The sequence below is a fragment of the Chinchilla lanigera genome, unplaced genomic scaffold (genome assembly GCF_000276665.1).
Source record: "Chinchilla lanigera isolate Chin_1 unplaced genomic scaffold, ChiLan1.0 scaffold00018, whole genome shotgun sequence".
Taxonomy (NCBI): Eukaryota; Metazoa; Chordata; class Mammalia; order Rodentia; family Chinchillidae; genus Chinchilla; species Chinchilla lanigera.
This window is the reverse complement of record NW_004955419.1, coordinates 5,894,423-5,920,358: the sequence shown is the minus strand read 5'-3', so window position 1 is coordinate 5,920,358 and position 25,936 is coordinate 5,894,423. Positions and strand designations below refer to the sequence as shown.

Below are 25,936 nucleotides of genomic sequence, written 5' to 3'. Positions count from 1 at the left end.
GGCAGGAAAGACCACTCTTGGCTATAGGAAGGGGATGCTTCCTGGGGAAGACAGCACTCATGTTTGCCTTGAGAGATATGTAGAAGTTCAAGAGGCAGAGATGGAGGAAGGATTGTTTCCTGGCAATGGATAGCGGTCGTGTAGATTCAGAAGCTGGAGAGCAATCAAGGAATAGCATTTTGTAGCGTGTTAGGTACATAATGAAGAGATAACAATGGGAAAGATGGCCTGGCTAGGGCCAGATTGTGGAGTATCAGAATTCCAATAAGGACTGGGGCTTTAGTTAGAGCACATTTGGGAGCCACTGCAGGTTTCTGAGCTACAGAAACAGGTGCAGCAAATTGGGAGGACGGACTGGAGGAAGAGATGGCAGAAGGAGGGCAGTTAAGAAGTCATTTCAATAATCCAGGCAAGAGGAACAAAAACAGCCTAGGACAGTGACAGTGAGATAAAACAGGAAGTAGCAATTGTGAGAGATGATAGAAGCAGCTCAACAGGACTTGGTGTTGGACTGGAAGTTGGAGGGGAGAGAGCGGAAAGAGCCCAAGATGCATCTTGTGTTTTGACACTGGGAGGATGGAGACACATGAACTCAGATAGGGAAGGCAGGAATGGGTTTGGCGGAGGAAGGGGGCAGATAAATTTCCTTTGGGCATGTAAGGAATTAGTCTCATTTATGCCAAACCAGACCAGCAGGAAGGTTTTCTATTATTTGAAACCCTGTTCAGGGATTCTTCCCACTAAGTGCTTCAAATTGTTTTGTAGCCTTTTAACTCCTGGAATTGAGACTTGCATTTGTCATGGGAATTTAAGAAATCAGCTAAGTATTGAGACCCTCTGTCCTCGAAGGCTATGATGCCGTGTAATTCCATCAAGAGTACAGGAAAGCCAAAAGTTAGTTTCTTTGTTCAAGGAATTCAAAGCAAGGTTTGGGGGTGGGAGGGGATAAGAGTTTCTGTCCAACTTGGGCAAAAGTTAAAACAACCTAGAATTGAATTTGAGGCCTTTAACAATTGAGAACATTTGCTCTGATTCTAAAGAGGTGAGTTAACCTATGAGGGATGATCAGTGCTAGACACTGCAGCAGGTAGTTAGTTCAGTTAGGCATAGATTCCTGCACTCAGAAGGACAGTAGGTTTATTCCCTTGTTATCCACGTGTAGATAGGCCTGCAACACTAGCACTGACAAGCTTATTTGAAACCTCAGACCTATTGGGTATGAACCTTCATTTTAATACCATCTCTAGGTGACTCGTGCACTCCTTTGTATGAAGGGTAGAGGCTTTGGCATCAGAGGTAACTGGGTCTATGTGTCTGCTTTGCCACTTACAGATAGGGAAGGCAGGACTAGTCGGTAACCTCCTGATCTGCTTCTTCACATACAAAATCAGGCTCCTGCCCGACACCTTGGTTTCACTTTAGAACTGCGTGGGGTTCTACGCCCAGGACATACCATGCCCAATTAAATCAGAATCCCTTGGGGCTGGGATGCAGACATCGGTATTTAAAGGTTCCAAAGCTGAGAACCACTGATGGCTCTGAAAGGCAAGTGTGGCTGCTGGAACCAGACAACCTTCACTTGTATCCTGTAGCTACCACTTTTCATACAAGGCTGGGCCTTCTTCGCTTCTCCCTAAACTTTAGCTCGTTTGTCTATGCATTAGGTTTATCATACAACAGTATCTTTCAGAAGGCAATGCATGCAACACACTTAGCACAAAGCAGTGTTTAATGAATAGTTGTTACTACTTATGCCAGACCCAGCCTCCTTTGCAGACAGTGATTTGAAGCTTAAAGTATCAAATAAATGCCCATCCATGGCCAGGCGCACACTTCCACCAGGTTTACAAACTTTGCCTCAGCTATTTTAAGAACGCAAGAGCCAGTCCTGAGAAAGGACCTCCAGAACTGCTTTAGAAAGTGGCAAGAATTATGGGATAAATGCACTGAAGGCAAAATGGGGATTAATGACAACGTCTTTCACTGTAATAAATTTTAAAGAAAAAAGCAAGAGCCAGGCCTGATGGTACATGCCTGTAATTCCAGCACTCTGGGAGGCTGAGGCAGGAGAATAACAAGTTCAAGCCCAGTCTGAACTTGGGCCCAGTCTGAGCAATTTACCAAGACCTTGTCTCAAAACAAGAAATAAGGAGCTGAGGAAATACAAAGCCCAGTGCAAAGGTCTTGGGTTCAAACCCCAGTACTGAACCCCTGCCAAAAAAAGAATGAAAGAATGTATTCTTTCTTTCAAGTTGGAGAATCTGAGGGAAAGGCAACTGGCAAGGTAATTTTTTACAACAGGTAGTAGATGCAACCAAAGTGTTTTCAACTGTGGGGTCAGTACGGTGTGGGAGGGAACACAGCACACCATGCAATGCTTTCCCTTTGAGCTGTCAAACACTGCACGCAAAAGGCCCTAACCTCCTCTGACTAATGACTCACAGCAATCCCCCCTTTAGGGAATCTAGAATGAGTTGGAAGTCTAAAGACACTCATCCAACTGTCCTACTTTATACACTTCTGCAAAGGAAAAACCATGGCCCTGGGAGCCGGTATGACTCACAAAGGGTCCTACGCAAATAAAAGCCACAACCAGAAGATACAGACTGACAGTCAGATAGAGAGGAAACAGGTTGGTAGTGAAAAAGGAATTGAGTTGGGGGAGAGGGGTATAGTAATGCTTTGAACCAAAGAGCTTTATAAACACTTGTGGCTCTAACCTGCCCAGGAGGTAGATAAGCATGTGCCCTTTAGTTTGTCCTCAAACTCAACCTCTCACAAGAGGTTAAGGAACACACCCAAGGTTGGAATTGACACTCAGACCTCTCGACTTCCTGGCTTTGGAGCTGGGAGCTCAGCCTCCACCTCCCTTGTCTATCAGGAAAAACATCTGGGTTATAATGCTTGAGGATGGGATATCAAGGGGAAATGGTGGAAGTTAGGTTTTTAAGAAACTTTGAACAAGACTGCCTAACACCCAGCCAGGAGCCCTTCCCATGCATGCCCGGAGTCACAAGGCTCGTACGTTTCTTTACGTCTATCCTGGATGCTTCCCTGGAATGACGTTTAAGGAAATCTATCTACTTGAAATGTTGGATGCGAAGAGCGAGCTGAGACTTCAAAGTGCGTGAACACAAACGGGCCCCGGGGAGCTGCCTCAGGTGACAAAGCCCTTCCTTTACACGCTTCTCCACGCTCTAACTGGCTTCCCTGTACGAAGCAAGAGGAACAGGCAGGACCACAAGAAGAAAAAGCAAGGGGAAGTCATCTTTAAAGGCCAAAAGGTTACATAAAACATAATAAAATACAACTGTTTCCTTTAAAAATTTTAATGGACAGGAAATGGTATAGAATAACTGCCAAGTCACATAAATTAACTTTTCTGTTAATGTTTGTGATCCAGGAAAGAACACACTATCAGTCGATGCAAACTACTTGGGCGTTTTCACCAAGCGCTGTCTGGACATATGACTGAGTGTGGGCTGTGGATCCAGCTTTACGTGGTCCAGAAATAGAAGCGGCTGCCGTACTTGGCAGGTTTCAGGTCTCCTTCTATCTCAGGGTTGGGCTCCGGTCTTGGTCGTGAGTGATAGGGATTCTCCGGTAAAGGTCGATCTGTCTTCACTTTGGTGATCTGGGAAAGGTAAAGATGGAAGAGGCAAAGGTAAAAGTAAGCTTGCAGTCATCTGCGACCATAAATGAGCCCCTGGTGTCTCCACTCTGCTCCTACTGCCCAACTGCTCCCAGCTTTGAAGCCCCAGCAAAGCTTATTTATTCCTTGAGCAAACACTTGGAAATCCTACTTTGCATCACTCTGCTTGGTGTAAGCTAAGGATAAAGAGAGGAATGCGGAATACCCTGTGCTCAAGGGGCTCACTGTTCAGTGAGGGAGATGGACAGGAGTATCCGCCAAACCCTCTTGATGACCATTTTACCAATTACCACACTGGAGACACTAACTGGGTGAGACTACACCTCAACCACACTGAAGGCTAGGGGTCTGGACTCTGTGAGGAGGTAACACTCAGCTTAAACTTGAAGCGAGCAGGAGCCAGCCAGGAAGATTAGGAAGGAACAAAACGTACCTACGAGCGCCTGCCTGGCAAGCGCAAGGTCGTGAGTTCAGTTCCCGGTACGGGAGAAAAACCAAAAAAAAAAAAAACAAAAAACAAAACGTACCTACGAAGACCAAGATATGTCTTTAGGATGGCCAAAGCAAAGGGACACCTAACCAAGCCATTAATGTTGTCAGAAATGATCTGAGCACACTATTCCACTTCATTCTTATACTCCTATCAGGTCACTCTGCAGAGGTTCAGTAGGCCTGCTGGCTAAGAGCGGAAGAACTAGGACACAAAGCCAGATGTGCCTAGTCTAAAGGTTGTACTTTTTTTTTTTTTAAATGTTACTAGCTACTGAACTCGGGGCCCCACCAAGGCTAGGCAAGACTCCACTTCTTAGCTACACCCCAACCGTTTTTTTTTTGAGACAGTGGTTCACTAAGTTGCCCGGGCTGCCTTTGAACTTGTGATTTTTCTGTCTCAGCCTCCCAAGTAGCTGGGATTACAGGCATGCTCCAGTATACCCAGCTTAAAGCCTGCATTTTAAAATCCCATACAACACTCGTAGACAAGCTGGATGGTCCACAATGGTGTTTGGATTTTAACCTAGAAGCAGGAAAATAACCAATCCCATCTGCAAGATGGAAAGCATGGAAGCTGGACTGGAGAGAGGCAAGACCCAGCCTGGGGACCTGAGCCAACAGGCCCAGTGCAATGGTGAAGCAGTGAACTGTAACAGGCAAAGAGACAGAAGGCATTTACGCCCACATTACCCTGACAGTCAAGAAAATCTCAACTGCAAAGACTGACTTGCCTAAGATAAATTCTCCTTTCCCATTAGTAAAATGGGGCCATGAGTAGCTCACAGGGTTACTGGAATAAAGTGAGAAAGTATACATGAAGTGCCTGATATGTGGTAGATCCTTCATTAAGTTATTTTTAATATTGTCACGAGGAGGGGATTATGGGTGAAAGTGTGATTCTGCCAAAGGCTAACAGCCCTCCTTTCCCCTGGAGGGCTGACAGCTAAGCTTAGGCCAGCTGGGTAAGCAGGAATTCACCAGGGGAACGAACAGAGGAGGAAAGGGCAAATGGGTGAGAACAAAATACAAAAGTGAATGAAGCTATAATTTAGACTATACCCAGCTCATTAGCACTTTTCTAGCTAGAGACTGGATACTGGAATTGATGTCTAACAAGAACCAACAATCTGCTACATACAAAGGAAAGAAAACTAAGATTAACTGTTGATCGAATTCCCCAAGTACTGTACTAGAGATTCAGGATATGAAGATGCTTTATCTTATAAGCAACTGAGAATCTCTTTTAGGTTTTTGTCTGTCTGTCTGTCTGTCTATCTATTTTTTTGAGGCAAGGTCCCACTATATAGTTCAGGCTGGCCTTGAGCTCACTTTGTAGCCCAGGCTGGTCTCGAACTCTCAGTGATCCTCCTGCCTCAGTCTCCTTTAAGGTTTTTAAAAAGAAGGTGATATATGATTTATTTTCCACACAGAGCTCTCCTAGAGTTAAAATGCAGTTTCACACTTAAATTCTTCAATTTCAGAGGATGAATTATCTCCTAAGGCCCAAAGTGATCCACCTTCCCCTCCCAGAAATGCACATACTTCAGGTCAAGAACTCCTCTCCAACAAGAGAAAAGCGGTAGGGCCAGTGAAAGAATTCAGAAAATATTCCAGGAGATGCTAATCTAAAAAGGACCATATGGAATAAGAAAGAGCAATAAAGATATTCAGGCTGCTAGCTCTGATGTTCCCACAGATGACAGTACCACAAATAAGACTGGTGATACGGGAGAAAGAGAAGGAGATCTGTTTTCAACAAGCATGTCCTTTTTACTCTTAGGTGCGTTACTGAAAAGTCTGGCACGAGCCTGATGCCACGTCCCCAATGAATTCTACAATAACCTCAAGGATGTTTCTGACTAACAGTGTTTTACCAACATGTTGTTTATCCTCCTCTACTCCTTTCTCGTCTTCAATTAGCTAATTAACCAAAAGCAAATCCACACATGCTGGGAGCTCTATTTTACAGGAATGTCACTGTTAAAAATGCTCCCTTCTGGATTTGTACAATCACTCCATAATTAATCTGTTTGGTAAATCTGTACTTCTCGTACCCTATCTGTACTCACAGGGACCCCTCTCTAACCGCTCCCCAACCCCCTGGTCACAGGGACACCCAGCAGGAGCTGTTTTACCTTTGACAGTTCTCCTAGGTCAGGCCGCACCCAGCCCAGTTTGTCCAGCACACACTCATCAAACTTTGCCTGCTGTTTGCGACAGTTACGAAGCAACTGCTGGCCAGTAAAATCAACGCAGGTCCAATATTCTGTAAAAGGTTCCGCACAGTGACGCTTTATCTGCCTGCAAAGAAAGGCTAGGTTAGGAAGCTCTTTGCAAAATAACAAAAAACAGAGAAATGCAAAGGAAGCAGGCACAAACTTCAAACATACAATCTTGTTTTTTGAAAAGTTTGAGAATACTTTCAATTCACTTACAAGACAACTTCAAGATGCTCAAGTTGATCACCAGTACGCGTAACATACACACACACCTCAGAAATAAAATTTACTCTTTTATGCAGCAAAAAGTAAAGGCACAAGTATTCAAATATTTTATTCAAAAGGTAAAATCATCACTTGGGACCTATTTATTTTCTTAAAATCTAATTCTACAGAGTTTAAGCTCAGCAAATTTAGAAGACAAGGAAGCATAGTCGGAGACAGGCACGCTGACAGAAGTCAGAGGTGACAGACAATGTAAAGGAAATAGACTTTCAAAAAGTAAATACACAGATGTCTCTTTGTTATCACGAATATAGTCAAACCAGGCACATGCCTGCCATTCCAGCTACTTGAGAGGTTGAGGCAAGAGGATGTTAAGTTCAAGACCAGCCCGGGCAACTTAATGACTGAGTGGGATCCTGTCTCAAAATAAATCGGGCTGGAGATGTAGCTAAGTGTAAAGACTCTGGGTTCTATCCCCAGCATAACAAAAAAGAAGGAAGGAGAGGAGGGGAGGGGAAGGAAGGGGAGATGGCTTAAGGAAGTACCCAGAGATGGCGCATGCCTGTAATCCCAGAACTCTAGGAGGCTGAGGCAGGAGGATTGCATAGAGTTCAAGGTCAGCCTGGGCTACACAGTGAGCATAGTGAGTTCAAGGTCAACCTGGACTACAGAGTGAGATCCTATCTCAAGAAAAAGTAAGTACCCAGAGGAAAATCTGCTTTTTATTCTGCCCTTCAGCCACTCAGCTCCCCTCCTAGGAGTCCAGCAGTAGGACCAGTTTCCTAGGTACCCTCGCAGCACTGCAGGAATAACCTGAATCCACGCATCCTCCACTTGAGAGTCAATCACTGGCTGCAGAAAGCTGCCATCTCAAGGAGAGTACAACCTTAAATGCTGTGTCCAAAAAGAAGCAGCAAACTAGTTGTCTCAGAGTAAATTCAGATACCCACACCCAAAGTGCCATCACCTGCTGGTGCTACAAACAGCAACTTCACCACAGAAAAATCCCCTTCAGCCCAGCAGTTAGGCACCTTGGAAGCTGTGACATCCAGTTTACCTACTGCCTCTTGGTCTCAGAAAAAATGTTCTGCTAAAGCTCTCTTATGAAATAAAAAAAATTTTTTTTAATTAAATAAACATACATATTTAACTTTGCTTATAATCACATCAATCCCAATTCAAGCATAACAAAACACCATTTCATACCTAAAAATATTTAAATATGCATATCAGAAAGCAGTGATGAGGACAGCAAAAACTTAAAAACATAGTAAGGCAATAAAGTTCAAGAGTCATAAATAATGTTCAAAGCCTTTTACAGAATAATCTCATTGCCGGGAAACTTATGTCAAGGAATTAAAAGATAACAAACTACTACAAAGCAAGGTAATCACTATAGATTTATGCAAAACAACCAAAAATTGGGGTAACCCACTTGGGCCCCCCCTTCTGTCCTGCTCTTGGACAGAAGCTTTCTTTCCCTCAATAAATATATTCTGCTCTTAAAAAAAAAAAATTAAAATCATTGGTGATGTTCAATAGCAGGAACTGGTCATATACATTATGTTTGATTTATCTTCTGGTGGAGTATTATATAGCCATTAAAAATAATGGTCATGAAGACTATAATAGCAGCTGGGCATGGTCCTATGCACCTGTAATCCCAGCACTCAGAAGACTGAGGCAGCCCAAAGGATCCCTGTTGAGTGTGAGGCTAGCTTGAGCAACATACTGTAGTGAGTTCAAGGCCAGCTTGGAATACATAGCAAGACCCTGTCTCAAACTCCTTCCCCAAATGAAAACTACACAGGAACTTGAAAGGATGTTTCCAATAGTTTCAAGTGAACAATCAATTTTTACAATACACAGACTATGAATCTAACCACAAAAATAGCTTTTCCTGTGGACAGAGACAGCAGAAGCAAGAAAAGGAAAGCAGAGATTCTGTTAAGGTATTTAAACTTTCCCTCTCGTGTCACTGTGGTTTTGCTAACCAGCGGTTATTCCCCATCCTTCTGTAACATCTTGGTCATTTTCATTTGGGGGAGCAACCGCTATTAGTCTCTGAGCAGTGTGGTCTAGATGAACCACTCCTCACTTTCCGCCTGACCAAAGGGAGCATTTTCTCTCCTGAAGAACAACTGGCTCAAAATACATGTAAGGTGTCACCCAGTCAGGACAATGAGACGCAGAGAGAGAAATATCACCACCTAGGGTTGCTAAGCAAGAAAGGCCGAGCAGCTGCAAGTGACCGGGGGCCGTTTCTGCTACAGCAAGGGGAAGAGTTTCTCTGAAAATAAGGTGAACACAGAAAAGCAGGATTCAGAAATTATGGGGAGAAAACAGGAGACAAAAAGACATCTAGGAGTTCTGAAACCATTTAATCACTTGAATACAAACCTGCCTGACGCCAGGACATTTCTGGACTTCAGTGAAATAAAAGCCACTTCCCTGAGTTGTGTTTCTGTCCCTTGTAATACAGCTCTGCCCAAGATGGCTGTTAAAACGTTCTATGATTACACACCTGGGTTTTTGTAGTTACCTATCAGGCACATGGCCTACCTCAAAACCTGACTCAACACCCTTTTCTCCCATCACGACTGTGCATTCCGTAGTAATGATAAAAATCGAGCTGGGTTATTCTGTGCCTTTTCAAAATTCTTACAGCAATACTGTATAAGATAGGTATTACTTTGAGTTTAAAAATTGAAACTCATAGAGATAAAAGAATTTGCCATATAATAAAAACAAAACCCAAAATAACCATCATTTATTGTTTACCTTGGTCTATCTGATTTCAAAGCCTATGAAATTTCTGTAAAATTATCCTCCTATTTCATTAGCTGGGTGTTCACTTATTCAAAAATACCTTGCTTCAACTACACAGGCATTGACACCCAAGGATTTTTACCTGAAGAAGTCCAGAGCACACTTATTGACCAGCTTGCCTTCCTCTAAGCACCGCCGCGGGTCCTTCTCTTCCCAGCGGCACAGCATGAACTCCTTGTTGGCCTTGTCACACTGAGCCCCGTAGTGATGGGCCGCAGCTTTCAGCACAGCAGAGCTCACTTTCACCTGGGGAAGGAACGTGGGAGAGACCAGACTGAAGCAGCGCTGCTTCCTCAGCGTTACCCACTGTACCGCAAGAGTGCCAAGGCAGCGCTGTTCTGACTTTGCCAAGAGAAAGAGGAGATGCGGGCCGCCACGATAATGCTCTCGGATCTCGGGTCCGAGAGATCACAACAGTCTTTCGTATATATTACTTTCTTCATGTTTACAATAATCCCACTAAACTGGCATTACTGTGCCCGTTTTAGAGATAAAGACACCCTAACAGAAACTTCCTTAAAAGGAGAAGCGAGGCACCAGGAATGAAGGGGGAGGAGCCAACCCTGGACAGCTTTACTGAGTTCCCACTCAGGAATAAAATTAATAGGCTAAGGATATAAAGCTATACGTTCCCCAGAGGACTAGGGGATCACGAAAGCTGAGAGGCTGGAAGGGATCAGAAAGCACATCTAGTCCAGCAGATTATGACTAATAATGAATTATTAGAATTAGTAAATTTTAAGAAATCATAAAAGAGCAAATCCAAAGTTTCTATCCTGAAACTATGCCAGTCTCATTTACTTACCTTTCAGTGAATTTTCTTAAAAATACACAAGGTACAGTCACACCGGCTCACAGGGAACTGCAAATACTCCCAGGCCTATCTAAGAGCTGCACCAGCAAAGGTCCTGCAGGCCTCTACTCTGTACTGTTTTTTCCCCATACCAATGTCACATTTATTCATTCATCATTTATTTTGTTTTTCATTTTTTTAGCTTTTGTAAACAGGGTCACACTACGTAGTTCAGGGTGGCCTTGTTCTGAAGGCTATCTGCTGCCTCAGTGCCCCACCCACGGACCCTGTACTGGAATTAGGGGCGTGCACCACCATTCCCAACACAGTAGTTTAATTACTAGGATTTAACAGAGTATTCTGTTATCTGGGTGAACTCTTCTTCATTCTTCCTTTTAAATCATCTTGGCGAGCTGAGCATGGTGGCACATGCCTGTAATCCCAGCATGTGGGAGGCTGAAACAGGAGAATCGCTTGAGTTGGAGGCCGGCCTAAGTTATATAGTGAGCTTAAGGCCAGCCTGAATTACATACTGAGACCCTGTCTCAAAAAATAAAACATGAAATTTTCTTGGCTATTCTTTCAGAACATCCTCAACATTTACATTTGAATTTCACTACATTTAGTTATATACTACATTAGGGAAGAATGAGTATTTTTATAAAGGTTGTAAAGCATTTTTATAAAGGTTGAGTACCTCATACGAAATGCTTGGAACCAGAGGGGTTTCTGATTTTTGAAATATCTGTGTATCTTGGGGATGGGACCCAAGTCTAAACCCAAAATTAATCTTACACACACAGCCTAAAGGTATTGTTAGACAATATTATTTTGTACGTCTGTTTTTTGGTTTGGGGAGCATTTTGTTTGTTTTGTGAGACAGGTTCTCGCTATGTAGTCCAGGGTGGTCTTCAACTGACTATATAGTCCAGGATAGTCTTGAATTCACAGCAATTCTCCTGCCTCAGCTTCCTAAGTACAGGGATTACAGGTGTGCAACACCACACCCAGCTGTGCACCTGTGTTTTGAGGCAACCTGTCATATGAGATCAGATGTGGAATTTCCCCTGTGTATTACCACGTCAGTGCTCAAAGAGTTTCAGATTTTAGATTATTTCAGACTTTGGATTTCCGGATGAAGGATGCTCAGTCTGTCTTGTGTCTCTACTCAAATTTTATGTCCTCAGAGAGCATTTCTCTGATTATCCTATATGAGCTAAACATAGGAATCATTCATGTGGTCCACATCTGACTGCCAGAACATAAGCCCCAAAGGGCAGAGATTCTGTTTTCAACAGAGATCCAAAACTTTTAAGATATCAATTCTCCCTAAACGGGGCTGGGGATTTAGCTCAGCGGCACAGCACTTGCCTGGCAAGCGCCAGGTCGTGAGTTCAATTCCCGGTACCGGGAAAAAAAACAAAAACAATTCTCCCTAAACGAAGCTATAATTAAATATAATGTTCCCTAGGCTCCCACAAGCACCCCAAATAGTGTCTAGCACAAGTAGCTGTTGAACACACACTTTGCCAGGCAATGGGGATACAACAGTTACAAATGAGGTAGGGAAACACTACTTAAGTCTTCTTGTCCAGGACACAGTAGTTCTCTCCACTTATCTGCTGTCAGGTCATTCTTACCCTTGGGTTACAACTGTAGTTTCCTTCATACAGGGCTTTGCACATTTCTTGTTTATTCCTGAATATGTTAGTACTTCCGATACTACCTAAATGGGGTTTTTCTAATGAATTTTCAGATTGTTTATTGCTTGACTAAACACTGTACAGCCTCTCTAGCCATCTTACTGAACTCTTGTTAATTCTGATATAAAACTTAGGAGGATTATTAGAAAACAACTACCATTTACAACTAAAAACAATGTTTCTTTTCCTTTCCAATATTTCTATCTTTTCTCTTTCTTACTCTATTTTCCTATTTTACTTCTCTGACCAAACCTGCCAAGACAATACAGATGAACAGCAGCAGGAGGGTCAGGCACAGGAGTGCACACCTTTAATCCCAGCACTCGGGAGGCTGAAGAGGCAGGAGGATTGCCATGGTGGGAGGCCAGCCTAGGCCACATATTGGGTTCAAGGTGAGCCTGAACTACATAGTGAGACTCTGTCTCAAAAAAACAAAACAAGCCAGGTGAGGTGCTGCAGACCTGTAATCCCAGCACTCGGGAGGCTGAGGCAGGAGGACTGCTGTGAGTTCAAGGCCAGCCTGGGCTACAAAGTGAGTTCAAGGCCAGTCTGAACTGCATAGCAAGACCCTGTCTCAAAAAGACAAAAAACAAAACAACCCACAGCAACAGCAGCAGGCAACTTTCCCCTGCTTAAACTTTAAAGCAGTTTGGTATATTTACTGTTGATACCTGGGATAGTGCTGTTTAGATACTCAAGGGAGTAATGTTAATTGGTTTTGCTTTACTGTTGCTGTTATTCTCTAAAATTCTCTGTTATTCACCAAAATTTTCAAGCTTCTTTTTATAAAACCTATAAATGCAACACAGAGCATGAACAGACTTTCTAAAATGGATTCACATTTCTAGAATAAAATCTTGTTAGTCAATATGCATTAAACTTTAATATATACTGGGTTTAATTAGCAAAATTAAGGACTTAATGTGGAAAAGTCTATAATTTTATTTTTATATACTTTACACAGTAGCAGGAAAAGTAATTTGTCTACATGGCACAGAAAGAGAATAAGCTTATGATTACATCTACTAATATTACAACTGTCATAATTATCCAAACAAAGGTAATGATGTAAATGAGAACTGCCATGATTCTAATAAACTTGTATTTAAAAAATCTGTAAAGGTTTGTATTAAAGTTTTTAAAAATAAAAGCTTATTCAGGTTAATGAAGTGGACTGTGTTTGCTTATTATTACCTATCAACAGGTGGAAGAATAAATATACACTCAAACTTTTTTTTAAAGCTTAATACACTTTAAAAATGAAGTTAGCCATATTTATTTCCTTGTCAAATGCTCTAAAGTATCCTAAATGACTGCTTTAACTTCTCAAATGCCCATGGCAATCATGCACATGCACAAAAAAGCCTTCAGCATTATTTACTTCTCTACAGACGTGGAGGTCTTCTTAACAAAATGAAGGTACATCTGTGTTGTTCGGTATGCAAAACACCATTCCTGTGGTGGGAAACTAAGGAGGACAACTGTTCACTGAATCCACTTCTTAACTGATGAACAAGAGCGATGTGCTTGCGATAACGAGCAGGTCAGTGGCAACCTCAGAACTGGAACCAGAGACTGTGACCTCCAGTCCAGCTGGGGCTCTTCTCGGGACAGCCACATCACCGGACAAGTGAAGAACTTGAGATGTCACCGCATCCCCTCACCTGCTCCTTCACTGAGACGTGAACTCCAACAGCTACAGCGTCCTCCACAGCTGCTCACCATGAATACCCTCTCAAGCGTACTCAGCTCACTCTGTCACAGGAACACAGCATCTCAACATCCTTCCTCATCTACCCTCACACAGCCGCCCTGCCCAGCAGGGATCATACAGGCTGCAGGTGTGGAACAGGAGGCGGAGAAAGTCCCAATCTACAGCCTATCGATCTTCCACGCCACGCTTCCTTACACCGTTGCCTGCACCTCTTTTTATAGTACTTAATTTATACCAGGCCATATATTTTCTTTAATTCATGCAAAGTGGAGCACGATGGTAGTTATTTTGTAGAATTATTACAAGGGTCAAATAAGATGTACAAGAATAGTAAGAACAGTGCCTGACACACAGAAAAATACATCATCAATATTAGCTATTTTTATTTTTACTCAAAATTGTGAATGTGTCCAAGGATTTTATAGCTCAAAGCTTCTGAAGATTTTTTCCATGAGATTGTGTCATAACTCTTAGTCGGCGAGGTCCAAAATGGATTTAACCTGCTCCCCACACTTGCTGCTTCTTTTGGCTTCCCAAGGTCTATTGCTATGTTGCAAATTCACTACTCATCCTCAACCTTTCCTGCCTCTGTTATTAATCCATTGCTAAGTCAGATTAACTCCAGATACAAGTGCTATACTTGCCCCTTCTCTGCAAGCATTGTCATCAGTTAAATTAGGTTCATTAACATCTTTTTCAATTTTAACAGCCACTGAGACTAGTAATCCTTTTCTTTTCTAGCTTCAATCCATTCTTCATAAAGCTCCTGAAGTGATCTTTATTTTCTTACTTTGCTATTAAAACAAATTAGCAACCAACCCTTCAAAGGATTTAGCTTTAACGACAGAATAAAACCCAAACTTCCTAGTAAGACTTCAAAGGTTTCTGGATCTAAACTATCTTCCCAGCCTTCTCATCCCCAACACTCCAAAAGGACTATTTGCTGTTCTCTCAAAATACTGAACTCATCATTCTGAGAACCACTTTTGAGTCCCCTGCATTCTCACATCTCCTTACCTTTGCTCATCTCCTACCCTTGGAGTTTTCCATGTCCACCCATAAGAATGCCAGTCTTTGGGGCTGGGGATTTAGCTCAGCGGCAAAGCGCCTGCCTGGCAAGCGCAAGGTCGTGAATTCAGTCCCTGGTACCGGAGAAAAACCAAAAAAAAAAAGAATGCCAGTCTTTGAGTGGCATTTACCCATGTTTTACATTATGCCCAACAAGTGTTTTTTCTATTCCCTTAACAGCCTCAGACAATTGTACAGCTCGAAACACCTCATACCTGGGTCTGCAAATGCTCAAAGCAACTAATCAAGGTGACTGAGTTAGGCCTAGAAGCTACATTTAACAGTAAGTACTACTCTTTCCTTAAACCATGTCTTCCCCTCTTTTGTAGTATTGAAATGTACTTTGTCTTATATCACAGCTATTTACATCATTAGCTTTATCTCAGCTCAATCGTGTGAACCTTAAGGGTGAATTTATTCCAGATAGAGAAGTCTTGTATAAAACACAACCTCAGATGTTTGTGGAACCAAACTAAAAGTCCAACCAAAAATACAGTAACTTGGGGCTTGGGATTTAGCTCAGCGGCATAGCGCTTGCCTGGCAAGCATAAGGTTGTGAGTTCGATTACAGTACCGGAAGAAAACAAAAACAAAAATACAGTAACTCAAGTGTAACCTGGCTTCATGGTAGGGCAAGAAATAAACGACTGGCTCCAGGGCAACAACCCTCCTGGGACCTCTTAGAAAATGTGACTTCTTGGGGCTGGGGATTTAGCTCAGCGGCACATTGCCTGCCTGGCAAGCACAAGGTCGTGAGTTTGATTCCCAGTACCAGGAAAAAAAAAAAAAAAAAAGAAAATGTGACTTCTCATAAAGTCCCTGAACACAACTAATAATTTATTCATCTGAGGAAAGTAACAGCTGCCATCCTCACAGGCATTCAAGAAGACAAATGAAGTAATGCAGGTAAAATAACATAGTGCCTAGTATGTATTGTATTTTTTAGTCCTGCCCTCCCTTTAATACTTACTACCTTGTCCGGCCATGTCAGTCTTCTACCTTAAAACCTTCCCTCTCTTCCTACCACCTCACTTACAGGATCAAATATAAACGAACTGGTATGGCCTTGTCATTTACTACCAAATCCTATCTCAGTCAGACTAGTGTACCTCTCTATGATCGGCACCTGCTACTTCCCACCGACAGGGTCTCGTCAAACAACCTGAATCCCTAAACACTTAAGGTCCTACGCAGCCTTCTCACTTTATTGAGGTTTTGCCCATTATATGGTAGTTTAAAAGCATATATTTCAAATCTAGATCTGGGTTCATGTTCCAACTCTACCACACTCCAGGTATGTGGTGTCGGGCAAATCACTTCTACTCACAGGGCCCATTTCTCATCTACAACATCGAAAGACAGACTATATCCTACCTTCTAGTGCTGCTGGGATGAATTTAATAAATTAATGCGTTCAAAGCAATTATTACACCCTGCCTCGGTTCTAGGGCTGGCTTGACCACGTCGGCTGTAATTAGCAATACACTGTTTTTACTTTGTCCCTCATAGCACTAACTACGCTGTACTGCAACTGCCTCTGGATGTATCTCTCTCGCTATCAGAGTATAAACTCTGTGCCAGCAGGGACTTCATCTCGTATTTCCCAATGTACGTGCGCAGAGTAATTATTCAAATATTTCTTAACAAATGAATGCTTTAAATGTGTCCTGTTACCAAACACCGCACCGCAGCTGTCAGCTCATCCAGTCCCGCGGTAATGAGTTCTGCACCGAGGACACTACCGTAAGGTGACTGTCGCTCTCCTTCCAGTGTGAGCATCCGGGGCGGCGTACTCACTTCACGGAGAGGTTTGAACGACATGAAGTGGCCATGGCTGACGCTTAATTTTAAAGTACCATGATTATTCACGGAAGGAGAAGCAGATCGCTGTGGGGTGGTGGGAATCTAGAGCCACAGCGAGAGGCGAAGGGTGGGGAAGGGGCGCGATTCCCCGCGCCGTGCAGGGGCCTTTCAGGGTCAACCCGTGTGCTGGCTGGGGGCGAGCGGAATCGCGGAACCCAGGGTCCGCAGAGGCGCAGCAGTAACAGGCCCAGGCCTGGGAAGCTGCAGCCTTTTTGCCCCTCTTGCCAGTCCTCCGGACGAGTCTCACCTCATCCACTTTCAGCTCTTCCAGAGTGGGTAGCTCCACTATCCCCGGCATGACTGCAGAAGCCCGGACCCCGGCTAGGAGCCCTTAGCTGTGCTCCCGGGTCTCCTTGAACTCCCCTTTCCACCGCCGAGGAGGTGCACACAGCACCTGCGCATGCGTAGCCCCCCGGCACGCAGGCGCAATGCTCTGCCCAACCGCGAGCGACGAGCGACGGAGCATGCGCAATGTCAGGAAGTTTCGCTATTCCAAGGGGTGGGACTTTGTCTTGGCTCCGCCTCCCTCGCCTGGTTGTCATAGTGAGGAGGTGTACATCGAGACTCTAGGAGCCAAGGGCCGGAAACTAGAAGCGGTCGCCATGGAGTACACAGGGAGCACATTTATCGGGGAATATGTAAATAGGAGGTAAGGGTCCCGTTTGATTCACTGTGCTCTGAATATCTGGGACCGAGAAAAGAAGGCTGTCTTTTGCCTCTGCGAAGGATTTTGCTCCAGGCACTCTCAGAATCATACTCGAGTAACTTGCTCAAGGACTCAAATCTAATAAGGAGCAGAGCTGAGATTCATTCATTCATTCTGTATATAGGTGTGTGTGTGTGTGTGTGTGTGTGTGTGTGTGCGCGCGCGCGCGCGCGCGCTTGCTATCCGCCAGCCTTAGATATGGGAATTATAATAAAATGTCAATATCCTTGCTCTCGTGGAGTGTATAGTCCAGTTGGGAGTTTACTGCCACAAACAGATAAAAAGATAAAGTCAGATGGAGGTAAGTTCTATGAAGACACAGGGAGATAGAGGAGATAACTGCAGCCACTCCGAGTTCAGCATACAGTCATCTCTGAGTATCCGAGGGGCACTGGTTCCAGCACTTCACATGGATTTCCTTCCCGATTGGCGCTTTTACAGATAGAAAATATTTGGGTCAAAATTGCTTTTGCCCTGAACATGAACAAACTTTTTATTCTTGTCTTTATTCTATTTACATAACCTTTATACTCATTTAAGTATTATAAATAATTTTGAGAGGGTTAAAGTATATAGGATTGATGTATAGTCAGTTATATGCAAATCCGTGTCATTTTAGACATGGGACTTGAGCATGCACACATGTGAGAAGGTCTTTGATTCCTTCCATACCAAATGGTGCCTGTATTTTCAGTCCATGGTTGGTTGAACCCAGAGTTGCAGAACTTGAAAGTGCAGAGATCCAACTATACGTGTAGTCTTCCTTTAAGGAGTTCACGATTTAGGAATTATTAGAATTATGTACACAAATCAGTAATAGATCAATAGTAAAAAACACTCAATTTGACAAATGATTATTCTCCAAGTACTAAGCCCTGAACTTGACCCTGGTCCTAATTCTTGCCCTCAAAAGACTCACTCAAATATAGTGAGACAAGTTCACATACCACAGGTAACAATTCACTGTAGTTAGTGCTGTGGTAGACAGAAGCGGAGGACACACAGAGATGGCCACTCTTCCTTACCAACAACCCTAGATGAAGTAGAGTCTGTTTTATAGCTGGAGAGACTGAGGCTGAGTGAGGTGAAGGAAAATGCCAAACAAGTGCTGGTTAGGGGTATGAAGTACTTCCATCATGGGATTGTGGAGATGGAAAAATGTGATGTATAAGATTTTGGGGAAACCCATGCTCTATATTTACAAGCTGGTGGAATCCTAGGGCATTCTGAGTCCAAAGGACAGTGAAACCTATGGTCTGGCCAGGGATGGGAGATCGATTCCTAGGGAAAATAGAAGTATATATGGGATGCTATCTTTAATCCTTAATCAACTTTGCAAGGGCAATGTTACCTTCCACTTTCAAAACAAGAAAAGGAAAACTTAGAAGGTTTCACACTTTTGTCCAGCTCAGCAGGTGAGGGGTAGAGATGCTTGGTGGGTACTCCCTATCACAGCTCTGGGAAATAATTCACACTGATCTCACAAATAAAGGAATTAGGGTTAGGAGAAGAGAAATGACCTGCCCACCATTGTTGATTCACAGCTAGGAAGCAATGGAGTCAGGGTATGAACCCCTTTCTGTATCCAAACCATGTTATTTATTCCCATAAAAGCTTGACAGCTTAGGTATATTAGACACAAAAATTTGAGAATCTTGACTTCTTTTTAATGAGTGGTGTATTGCAGCAGCTGTGTCCATACTTTCGTCCTTGGAATCTGTGTGTTGCTTGCATTTTTTTGGTACTGCTGTAACCAAAGTAGAGATGCCCAAACCTGAAGAGGGCTTCTCAATTTTCCGTAATTGGCAAGAAGTCAGCAGTTGTCTTATTATATTTCTTTCCATAATTTGGCCATGTACTGTATATTGAATTTGGTTTTTTTAAACAGTAATTATTTAGAGTTGTATCTGAGGTTTCTCAAATTTCAGCATGTGATGAGAGAGACATCACAGTAGAGGAAAAAGGGCTTCAGTATGAGAGAGGTCTGGGCTTCAGTCTACTACTTACTGTATGTAAACTTAACATCCATTCTTTAGTTTTTTCATATGTTAAATGGGAAAATGCTAAACCATCAGAGTGTTGCAAGCAATATGTAATGGAGCATAAGGATGTTATGTTATTTATATGTAGTAAAGAACCAATAGGATTTTTTTGTTGTAAAGGGGGTAATCCTTTTTTTTATTTTATTTTTTGTCTTTTTGAGACAGGGTCTCAGTTCAGGCTGGCCTTGAGCTCACTTTGTAGCCCAGGCTGGCCTCAAACTCGCCACAATCCTCCTGCCTCAGCCTCCCGAGTACTGGGATTACAGGCATGCGCCACCACGCCCAGCTAGTAATCCTTTTAGAGTTTTGTTTATTTTTGAAATGGAGTCTCACTACCTTGCCCAGTTTGGCCTCAAACTCACAATCCTCCTGCCTCAAACTCTCAATAAGTATTTCCTTTTAGAGTTTAAAGGAAGAGAATAGCTTCCTTGTATGCCAGGAAGTTGATATTTAACTTTAGTTTTCTGTAGAATCCATTGCTGCTGGCAAACATGTAAAATGGTACAAGTGCTTTGGAAAAGTTTGCTGATTTCATAAAAAATTAGATAGCCTTTCCGCTTGTGGGCATTTACCCCAGAGAAGGGAAAGTGTATTTCCATACAAAGGGACGTACAGGAGGGCTCACAGCCTATTCATTTGTAATAACTGAAAGCTGGAAAAAACCAAGGTGTCCCATCAACAGGAGATGAATTATATCCATTCAAATACTACTCAGCAATAAAAAGTGGTGGATTATTGGTACACATAACAACATGAATAAATTGCAGAATAATTATGTTGAGTGAAAGAAGCCAAAAAAAGTACATATGCGGGACTGGAGATGTAACTTAGTGGTAGAAAGCTTGCCTGTATGCATGAGGCCCTGGGTTCAATCCCCAGCACCACGCACAAAAAGAGTACATACTTTATGATGCCAGTTGTATAAAATTGTAGACAATGCACAAATCTATGGTAATAGAAAGCAGTGGTTGCCTGGGAATGAGGGTTGTGGGGAGGAGGGAAAGATTCTAGAAGGTGTGCAGAAACTTTAGGGGGTTGGTGGGTAACAGATATATGAATGATTCCTTGATTGTAATGATGTTTTTACCAGATATCAATCAAAACTAATCAAACTGTAGTCTTTAGATATGTGCATTTTGTTGTGTCAGTTATACTTCAATAAAACATTAAAAGAGCCATGTACCATGTGTGAATATAAAAAATAAAAAGTGAATATAGGATCTTTCTGAATGCAAGATCATGATTTCCCTGGAAGAGTAGCACAATTGTGTTTTAGATTAACTCCATGGCAAAGCACCATAAGGTAAGTGCCAAGTGAGACCTACAAATCGAGGGAACGAAGGGAGACTGATAATACTTATGTAATAACTGCTCTGCTGCAGATGGCTTTGCTTGCACATTCCCACCTTATAGCAATTCTAGGTGACAGATATCATTATCCAGTTTTACAAAAAAAAAAAAAAAACGGGGTTCACAGTAATTACATAACCTGGTCAGAGTCCCCTAAGTAATGGTATTTGGCTGAGTGAAGTTTTTATTATAAAGCCCTGCTGCTGGGCCCCTACAGAGGACTCATTCAGCTCGGATAGTCCCCAAAAAGCTTCATAGAGCAAGTGGTATGTGTGTATGTATGTATTTATTTATTTATTTATTTATTTACTTTTGGTACCAGGAATTGAACTCATGACCTTGCACTTCCCAGGGAGGGGCTGTGCCACTGAGCTGTACCCCTAGCCCCTAGTAGATAGTATTTGAAATGGGCCCTGGAGGTTGGGTAGGATTTAGTGGGTGGAGAAGCTAAGTGAAGAATGTTTTCCTACAGCAGGGCAATAGCTCAGAGGACACGTGCAGGGAAGGCAGGCAGTAAGTTTGGCTGGAGGAAGGGTGGATCTAGAGGTGCTATGCAAGGGGAAATGGAGAGGTGGGTTGTACTCTGGCACAGAGATCTCAATACTTTCTGCCATTCTGGCAGTGGAGGAGCCACTGAAAGCCTAGGTAAGGCCGAGCATTGGAAATCTAGTCTCTTTCAGTTCTGTATCCTTCCCTGTTGCCCATATGTGTGATAGACACAGTAAACTTTGGCTGAAAGAACTAGTGAGAGAATGTGCAGCAGACATTTAAGGTATGGTAATCAGGTCCTCCCTGAAGTCACTATAAGCAGCCCTTTGGTCTTTTTTTTTTTTTTTTTTTGTCTTACTGAGGCAGGGTTTTACTATGTAGTTCAAGCTGGCCCTGAACTCACAGTAATCCTCCTGCCTCAGCCTCCTGAGTGCTGGTTTTGTTTTTTTTTTTTGTCTTTTTGAGACAAGGTCTCAGAAAGATTGGCCTTGAGCTCACTTTGTAGCCCAGCCTGGTCTCAAACTTGCACCGATCCTTCTGCCTCAGCTTCCCTAGTTGTGGGATTACAGGCATGTGCCACCATGCCCAGCTCGGACTGCTGGTATTGGCATAGGCCACCATGCCCAGCCAGCTCTTTTGCTCATTTTAACTTGCTTGGAATTTTGAGTAAAGACTTTTCACCTTGAATAAACTTTTAAAGAGGAAGGGAAGAAGTGATAGAGGGAGAGGAAGGAAAGAGGAGGAAGAGGGAGGTAGAGGACGGAGGCAGGCTGAAGGAAGGTGAGATGGGATCAGGGCCCACTGTGGCTGTCTCAAGGCAGCAGGACCCTGGGCCAAGGCAGAGACATTGAAGCTGTCACCAGGTAGCATGTGTCCTTGCTTTTAGTGATAATAGAAATTAAAACTGAAGCATGAACTTACAGGGAAAAAGCTTTAATTATAAAGCAAGGAAAGTGACAAGGGATTGATTTTAGCGTGAAAAGCTGACTGTAGATTAGGCTGGCCCTTGACAAAGGAAAGCAAAAAAAAAAAAAAATGGATTCTAACTTGAGCAGCTAGACTGGCCCATCAGCAGAGCCCAGGAACCAGTTTTTTAGGGTGCTTGTAAGTGGGATTGCATCTGGTTGAGCCTTTTCTCAGTCCTGATTTCCTAGCTTAAATTGAATCCTCATGACTAGAAGAGCCATGTGTGCCTTTGCTGGAATCCTTGGTGACCATAGCTTTAAAATAATGGAAGCCAGGTATGGTGGCTCATGCCTGTAATTCCAGTACTCGGAAGGCTGAGGCAGGAGGCGTACTGTGAGTTTGAAGCCAGCCTCAAGTACAAAGTGAGTTCAAGGCCAGCCTGAACTGCATAGCAAAACCCTGTCTCAGAAAGACCAAAAAAAAAAAAAAAAAAATGGAGGCTTCTAGGTGTAGATGTTCTGTTTTGAAGAGTGACAAGATAGGGTAGGTACATTTTACGGCTAATACACAAGCTATTCCTTGAATGACTAATATGCCTGTATGCAGAGCCAAGGAGGATTTGACCAAAGTTTTACAACGTGAAGGTCAAGCTTTTTTTTACTTTTCATTACCTACCTGACATTTGTAAACCCAAGTAAAAAGTCCCAGTGTTTTGTTTTTGTTGTTGTTGCAAAAACCATTTTTAAACTCTTGTCTTTCTTAACAGAAAACTCAAATCATGCTTTGATAAGGTAAAGGGCCCAGGAGTTTTTCTTTCTCCTGTGGTGGTCTACTACATCAGGCTACAGGAAAGAGGAAAATGGAGGAGAGAGCTGGCATCATTGCCAGGACCTGGCAGCTGGTTGGCTTCAATTCCATCTAGAGATTGCTGTCAGCTCCAGACCAGAGCCCTGTCCAGGCTTTGAACCAGGAGGGTTTGGGTGCAGATCAGGGAGATAGGGAGCTCCTTTCTTTTTTCTTTTTTTCTTTTTTTTTTTTTTTTTGTCTTTTTGAGACAGGGTCTCGCTATGCAGTTCAGGCTGGCCTTGAGCGCACTTTGTAGCCCAGGCTGCTCTCCAACTCTCAACGATCCTTCTGCCTCAGCCTCCTGAGTGCTGGGATTACAAGCATGCGCCACCACGCCCAGCGCCAGGGAGCTCTCAAGGAGGAGCTGGTCTGGGGAGGAGAGGATGAACTCTGCTCAGGGGACACTGGGGACATCTAACCACTAGGGTCCAGCTGGCAGAAAAAAAAAAGGGGGTGGGGTGTGAAGGGTGAATTCAAAGAAGGGCCTGGGATTTTACTGTGGAGACGAGGTTCTGAAGCACAGAGCCAGGGAGAGAAGAGTTCTCTCTCTCTCTCTCGAATTCTTGCAGTGGAGTGAAAGCAAAATTATTTTTGAGCTTTTACTCTGTACCCAGTCTTCCACTATAGTGTCACTTCCACTATCTGGTCTCAGTGTCTGGACACCTTTGGGGTAGAGTGTGGTGTCCTTGTCCCCATTTTGCACATGAGAAACTCGGGTTTTGAGGGGCAAAGGGTCCGGGCCAAAGTCATTGAAGAACAAGGTGATGGAGCCGGCTGCATCCCAAGTCTGCCTGTCTTAGATGCTGCACTTTCACCGCTGCACACTTCTCCACGGGGTCCGTGCTGGCACGTCCTGCTGTCTGTCCCATCAGCTCACTGCCCTCTGTGTCCATCATTCCTGACTCAGTAGATGTTTACCGGGAGCCTGTTTAAGAAGGAAGTGTGCACAAGAAACAACATCAAGAATCAACAAATGGGATCGTATCAAATTTAATAGCTTCTGCACAGCAAAGGAAACAACCATCAGAATGAAGAGACAACCTACAGAATGGGAAAAACTTTTTGCCAGCTACACCTCAGAAAGAGAACCAGCATTGAGAATATATAAAGAAATGAAAAAGAGTTAGAGCCCCAAAATAAAAGATCTCATAAAAAATGAGCAACTGAAACTAGTAGACATGTCTCAGAAAAAGAAATGCAAGTGGCCAATAAATGCGTGAAATAACAAATCAATACTGAGATTCTTTCTTACTCCAGAAAAAATGGCTGTCATCAAGAAATCAAGTAATAACAAATGCTGGTGAAGTTGTGGGGGGAAAGGAACCTTTCTACAATGTTGGTAGGAATGTAAACTAATACAACCGCTATGGAAATCTGTATGGAGATTCCTCAAAAACTAAAACCAAAAATAAATAAATAAATAGATAAATAAGTAGAAATTCCTTTTGATCCAGCTATTTCTCTTCCCAAAAGAGTTAAAGGCATCATATTACAGTGATACATGCACACCTATGTTTATAGCAGCACAACTCACAATAGCTAAATCTTGGAAGCAGCCCATATGTCCATCAACAGATAGACTGATGAAGAAAATGTGGTGTTTATTCACAATGGAGTACTACTGTGCTATAAAGAAGGATAAATGAGTTTAATGAAACTGTAATGAAACATAATGTTAAATGAAATAAATCAGACATGCAAGTTTAAATACAAGTAAAGATTAAAATAAAGATTAAATAATAGGAATTAAAGAGGTGTCTTTTTCAAATGGGAAGAAGAACAAGAGGTGGAGGGAAGAGGAGGGGGCAGAGGGAAAGGGAATGCAAAAAGAGCTGAAATGTATTATGTACATATACCAGTTCAGCATGAGGGATACGATCACTATGTGGTACAAACATGTACTCATAAAAATAAAAATTAAAAAAGAAGGAAGAGTGATACATATATGTACCAGTTCCCCACAATGAATATATTTATGTATCACAAACAGATTAATACTTTTTTTTTTTTTGTCTCAGGAATCGAACTTAGGACTTTGCGTTTGCCAGGCAGGAGCTTGTGCTGCTGAGCTATATCTCCAGCCCCTGAACTAATACATTTTTAAAACATTAAAAAGAAAAATATGAGAAATAAAGCATTCAATTTTTAAAAATAACTTTCATTTAAGAAAAAAAGAAATGTGAACTGGATATGGTGGCTCAGGCCTATAATCGTAGCATTCTAGAAGACTGAGGCAGGAAGATGTCAAGTTTGAGTTTAGCCTGGTCAATTTCATGACGTAGTAGCACTGTGTCTCAAAAAGGAGCTGGGCATATAGCTCCATGTGAAGATCCTGTGTTCAATCCTCGGTACTACCAAAGAGAGAGAGAGAGACAGAGGGACAGAGAGAGTGAACAGAGAGGAGGAAGGGAGGGGAGAAGGAGGAGGAGAAAGAAAAGGAAGAGGAAGAGAAGGAGGGGAGGAGGATGAGAAAGAAGAGGAGAAGGAGAAGGGTCCTAAATGCCGGGAGCCCCAGGTGTTCCCCTGGAGAAGTGCTGACTCCAGACGGGTGAGGAGGCATACAGTCATAATGCAGAACAGAAAGTGCTGAGGCTCCCACAGTAGTGCTAGCAGAAACCTGGAGAAGGCCAGGGTTAGAAGTGGCTTTCGCCAGTGGAGAGGAATGGAGAATTGAAGAAATGAACAAAAGCATGTTTCTTAAGCACTTACTACTCATCAGCCCTTTCTAGGGAACCACCATCCATCAGCAAGGTTTATCTCAGATTCACTTCAGCCACTGCACCCACGGGAATCTGGCCACCAGGCCAGCTGGAATCTGGCACAATGCTCCTGGACAGACCTGTCTATCCCCCGCAGGGACTCACTGTACCTTGTGCAATTGGTACAGAAAGGGAAGGAAGGAAAGGAAGGAAAGGAATGAAGGAAAGAAGAAAGAAAGAAAGGAAGGAAGGAAGGAAGGAAGGAAGGAAGGAAGGAAGGAAGGAGGGAAGGAAAGAAGGAAGTAAGGAAAATAATTGGGGGAAATGTCCAAGATTATAC

General features: G+C 43.0%; 2 protein-coding genes across 3 annotated transcripts in view; one reads left to right on the top strand and one right to left on the bottom strand.

The window, feature by feature from the left end:
- Positions 1–3,313: 3,313 nt before the first annotated feature.
- Positions 3,314–16,967, bottom strand: Ndufa8 (NADH dehydrogenase (ubiquinone) 1 alpha subcomplex, 8, 19kDa). Its single transcript, XM_005382541.2, has 4 exons — positions 16,806–16,967; positions 9,500–9,663; positions 6,280–6,445; positions 3,314–3,634 (listed from the first exon to the last, which is right to left on the bottom strand). Exons 1-4 carry the CDS (start codon positions 16,854–16,856, stop codon positions 3,497–3,499), a joined length of 519 nt encoding a protein of 172 aa, XP_005382598.1. The 5' UTR covers positions 16,857–16,967; the 3' UTR covers positions 3,314–3,496.
- Positions 16,968–17,062: 95 nt separating this feature from the next.
- Positions 17,063–25,936, top strand: part of Morn5 (MORN repeat containing 5) — a 43,701-nt gene continuing 34,827 nt past the window's right edge. The window contains exon 1 of one of the 2 annotated variants that reach the window (XM_013513297.1): positions 17,063–17,207. In XM_013513297.1, coding sequence (XP_013368751.1) covers positions 17,161–17,207 — 47 coding nt within the window. In that variant the 5' untranslated portion in view covers positions 17,063–17,160. The remainder of the gene's footprint in view (positions 17,208–25,936) is intronic. The other variant, XM_005382542.2, reaches the window with a different exon arrangement.

Excerpts from the sequence above, each read along its gene's own strand:
- Ndufa8 (XM_005382541.2), bottom strand. The coding sequence starts at position 16,856 with ATGCCGGGGATAGTGGAGCTACCCACTCTGGAAGAGCTGAAAGTGGAT. Across the intron at positions 6,446-9,499 it reads TGTGCTCTGGACTTCTTCAG|GCAGATAAAGCGTCACTGTG; the intron begins GTAAAAATCCTT and ends CTTTCTTTGCAG. Across the intron at positions 3,635-6,279 it reads ACCTAGGAGAACTGTCAAAG|ATCACCAAAGTGAAGACAGA; the intron begins GTAAAACAGCTC and ends TACCTTTCCCAG.